The sequence below is a fragment of the Cariama cristata genome, unplaced genomic scaffold, assembly GCF_000690535.1.
Source record: "Cariama cristata isolate BGI_N322 unplaced genomic scaffold, ASM69053v1 scaffold34362, whole genome shotgun sequence".
Classification (NCBI taxonomy): domain Eukaryota; kingdom Metazoa; phylum Chordata; class Aves; order Cariamiformes; family Cariamidae; genus Cariama; species Cariama cristata.
In genome coordinates this window covers 4,667-8,216 of record NW_009602715.1, presented here as the reverse complement: position 1 = coordinate 8,216, position 3,550 = coordinate 4,667, and the positions used below count along the sequence as shown (strand labels likewise).

Genomic DNA, 3,550 nt, shown 5'->3' with positions numbered 1-3,550 from the left:
CCGCTCTTCACCCCTGCACTCAGCCCTCCTTGTGTCAACTGACCACGTCTCGACAGAGGTGGCCTGGAAGTGGGAAAAACATACCTCTCCCAAGCACAGAAGGCTTCACGCCTCCCTCTTCTTCCTCCCTGTCCTCCTGCAACTCCTGTGTGTCCAGCCCCTGCCCTCCTTCCCTGCTCTGCCTGCCTGTATGAAAAGTTGTTGCCAAATCACTGTCCTAGATGTTTGATTACACTTCTCAGTGAACTTGATACAAGAGATATGAAAAAAGTAATTTGGATAGGGAGCCCAGAAGGAAGAGACTACATATTAGGAATTTCTGGCTTTAAATAGGGCAGGAAACATTTCTAAACCCAGAGAGCATTCACCTCCATGGGCTGGTATGTTATCTTTCAAAGTCTAATGACCTAACCAGATCTTCCAGCTTTATGAATATGAACTGCATAAAGCTTCTAATAACCAGGGTTGATGTAGTCCTAGATAAGGGGAATACATCAGGAGCTCAGAGGAAAACAAGCTTGATTCTGACAAAGAAGGACTTTTCTATTAAGGAGAAAAAACCAACCCAAACAGTACACATCTCTAGTCAAATTTTCAAAGAAGCTTCTGCCATGCATGCTTAAGCAGATTGTCCATGTCCTCCAAGCCAACCCGCACACCTGCGCACACAGGCAGAGCTTCTGAGCAGGTAAAAGTCCTATGGGCACAGGACAGGTATTCAACCCACAGCAAAGCTGTCAGCACCTTGCAGCCACGTGCGCGAGTGACTGTGTGCTCAGGTGGAAAGTGTTATTTCAATAGAGACTCTGTAGAGAAATGACACAAGCCAAAAGTAGCAGCTGGGGTGCACTACAGTAAGAAACTTTTACCAGCAAAGTTTTACAACAGCCATTGGAAATGAGTGGCCAAGCAGAAAACAGCCTGGTGATGTACTTATGTTCCCGAGGTCGTATCCCATCAAAGCTAAGCTGGAAAATAAGCAGTATCTATCTGTGGAGAGCCAGACAGCGGGAAACTCTCCCAATCATTGCTACTTGTCTGCCACACAAGCAGGCTGCTGGACGGAGGCCTCTTCATCCTGCCCTTCACTGCTGTCACTACCAGCTAACGCAATCCAACTACACCAGGCCATAGCTTGTGGCCACTCTGGTGGGCACGCTCTCCTTTCACAGCCAAACTGAGTCTGGGCAGACTGGTTGCCTTCATCACGGAAGGGCAGTTAGAGGAATAAATATGCTGATCAGAGGCATTCAGGTGAGATAGCTACAGTATTTTAAATTCACATCTCATTTTTATTTTACAGTCCTTTCTTTGAGCAGATAAGCCTGACGGTTTCATGGTTGCCATTTAGAAATACACAGGCATGTCTGACTGGAGCCATCTGCTTTCAGACTGGGGAGGACAGCCTGGCTTCTGGCCATATTTGGATGTTTCTTTGCAGCCATATGGAAGAAAAATAGTTTCAAACTGGAAATTTCAACATGGAGGAAGTGGCTGCAGAGGTCTCTGACACTGGGTGAGGAGGTCAGCGAACACCCCAGGCCAAGCTATGCTGCCACGTGGGCTGGGCAGTAGCTATGCCTGTGGGGACAGGGAAAACAGGGAACAGACTGGTAAGATGCCATGGGCACTGGTGCTAAACCGGGTGTATGTAGCACTTTGGGAATGCTTTGATGGGAGGAAGAGAGTAGCGGGCTAACACGATCTGCAGGGTCCTGGCACAAGGCTGCAGAGCACGTGGCGCTGAGCGAGGGTTGGTGGCAAGGGTGAAAGTGGGTACAACGCTTCAAACCTACATACATTCAAAATCTCTCTCATTGTAGCTGCGTCTTTGCTTCTCCAGATTGCTTGATGCTGACTTGCTTATCAGGTCCCCAAATCTCTCGATTGACAAAGTCTTATCCAAGTCCTCATCGTCCTCGGCACCAGGAGAGGCTTTCTCTGCGCGACCTCTGCCCTGTACAGAAATCGCCAGACAAGAATAAAACACTGCAGACCCTACAGCCCTCTGGATTCTCCTGTCCTCCAAACGGTGCTGGGCTTGCTGCGGAGCAGCAGGCTACACACGACAGGGCTGGGGCATAGTTTCTCACCTAGAGGCACAGTTCTGCTCAAAACCAAGAGTCAGAACAGATCAGCAAGCCTCCAAGCCACACTCTGCAGAGATACCTTAGCAGTCCTCCACACCTCCCTTGAGTGGCAGGCATCAAGGGACTATGTCAGTGCCTGTCTTTCCTACTAGAGGAGACTCATAGCTTTTGTTTAGCTGGAATTTCCCTCTCCTCTCATCTAACTGCTGCCCTCTGGCCTTCCCTTTGCCCAGTCTGCCATCCCTCTTGTTTCTTAGACCTCCTCTGTACTTCCCCCTGGGAAACAGCATCCCTGCTCTGGTGAGCTGCCCTTGGGTCAGTGACCACCCTGTGCCTTCCCACCTCCCCTCCACACTCCTACGGGACCCCCACTCCCCTTGGCATGCTTTCTTCAGGTTTTTCTGCCCATTTTCCTCCTGTTTCAGGCTATGGGCACTCCTCTGCCTTTTGCTGGTAGAGACACTCCAAGAAGAGCATCACCAGGTGACCCTTGTCCTTTCTGCCTCCAGAGCAGTTGCAGCTGGTAAAATTTTCCGTCAATACAGCTGAAATGCCAGAGCGGAGCTGTTGTGGACTCCCGTGTTTCCATGGAAACAGGAGGAGGCCCAACTGTGACAAATCTGTCTGTGCTGGGCGGAAAGAGGGAGCAAGGCAGCTTTAGCCGAGTTGCGCCTCTCCTCGCATCCTCCAGCTGTTCCCAGCTGTGCCCCTGGAGTGGCTTTGTATCTGTGGGTAGGACTGCTTCTCCTCTCACCTTAGCATGGGTGTCCCAAGCCCAGCCTAAGTGGGAAGAGTCTAATTGCAAGCTGCCCAGCTTCTCCTGCCGCTTGCCTACCCCACTGAATGGCATGTGAAGTCACATGGAACCCCACAGAGCAACCTCTGGCCTTTTCTGGACCACAGTTTGCTGTCTGCATGGACAGGGGATGTGGGCTCGTGGGCAGCCCTGGGGCACCCTTTGTGCAGACCTGTCCCCGGTGAACAGAGGCTGTGTCTCCTACTGCAGCAGGCTGCCAGGACCCAGGTCCTGCAGTCAGCCTGCCAGGAGCACGGTCCCCGGGGAAGAGACAGCCCCGGTGCTGCTGGATTCCCACCTCACCTGCTGCAGGTCGATGAAGACATCTCCTACGGGAGGGGACTCTCCAGCTGCCATTTTGGTTCAGGACCTAAGGGCCTGGGCAAAATATCAACCCTTCTCTTTCACCGGCAGGCACCCAGCAAACCTGGAGAGTGGCATAACCTGTGGAGAGAGGGCAGGACAAGGGAATGTCGTGGGAGACTGCTGGCCATTGCCCTCAACCCCCCTGTCTCCTAACCCAGAGAGGTCACCTCACCGGCCCTCGGGGAACCTCCCCGGCATCACGAGGACAGGACTGTCCCCTGGCTCACTCCAGCGAGGGGGCGAGAACAGCCCAGCCCGCACTGCTTCGTGCACCGGCTCCAACAGCTCAAGGGCAGGT

General features: G+C 52.5%; 1 protein-coding gene across 1 annotated transcript in view; it reads right to left on the bottom strand.

Annotated features, from left to right (window-relative positions):
* The window catches only part of SLC4A3 (solute carrier family 4 (anion exchanger), member 3), a 27,690-nt gene extending 24,447 nt beyond the window's left edge, over positions 1–3,243 (bottom strand). The window contains 2 exon segments of the mRNA XM_009694893.1: positions 1,801–1,957; positions 3,190–3,243. Coding sequence (XP_009693195.1) covers positions 1,801–1,957; positions 3,190–3,243 — 211 coding nt within the window.
* Between the last annotated feature and the right edge of the window lie 307 nt (positions 3,244–3,550).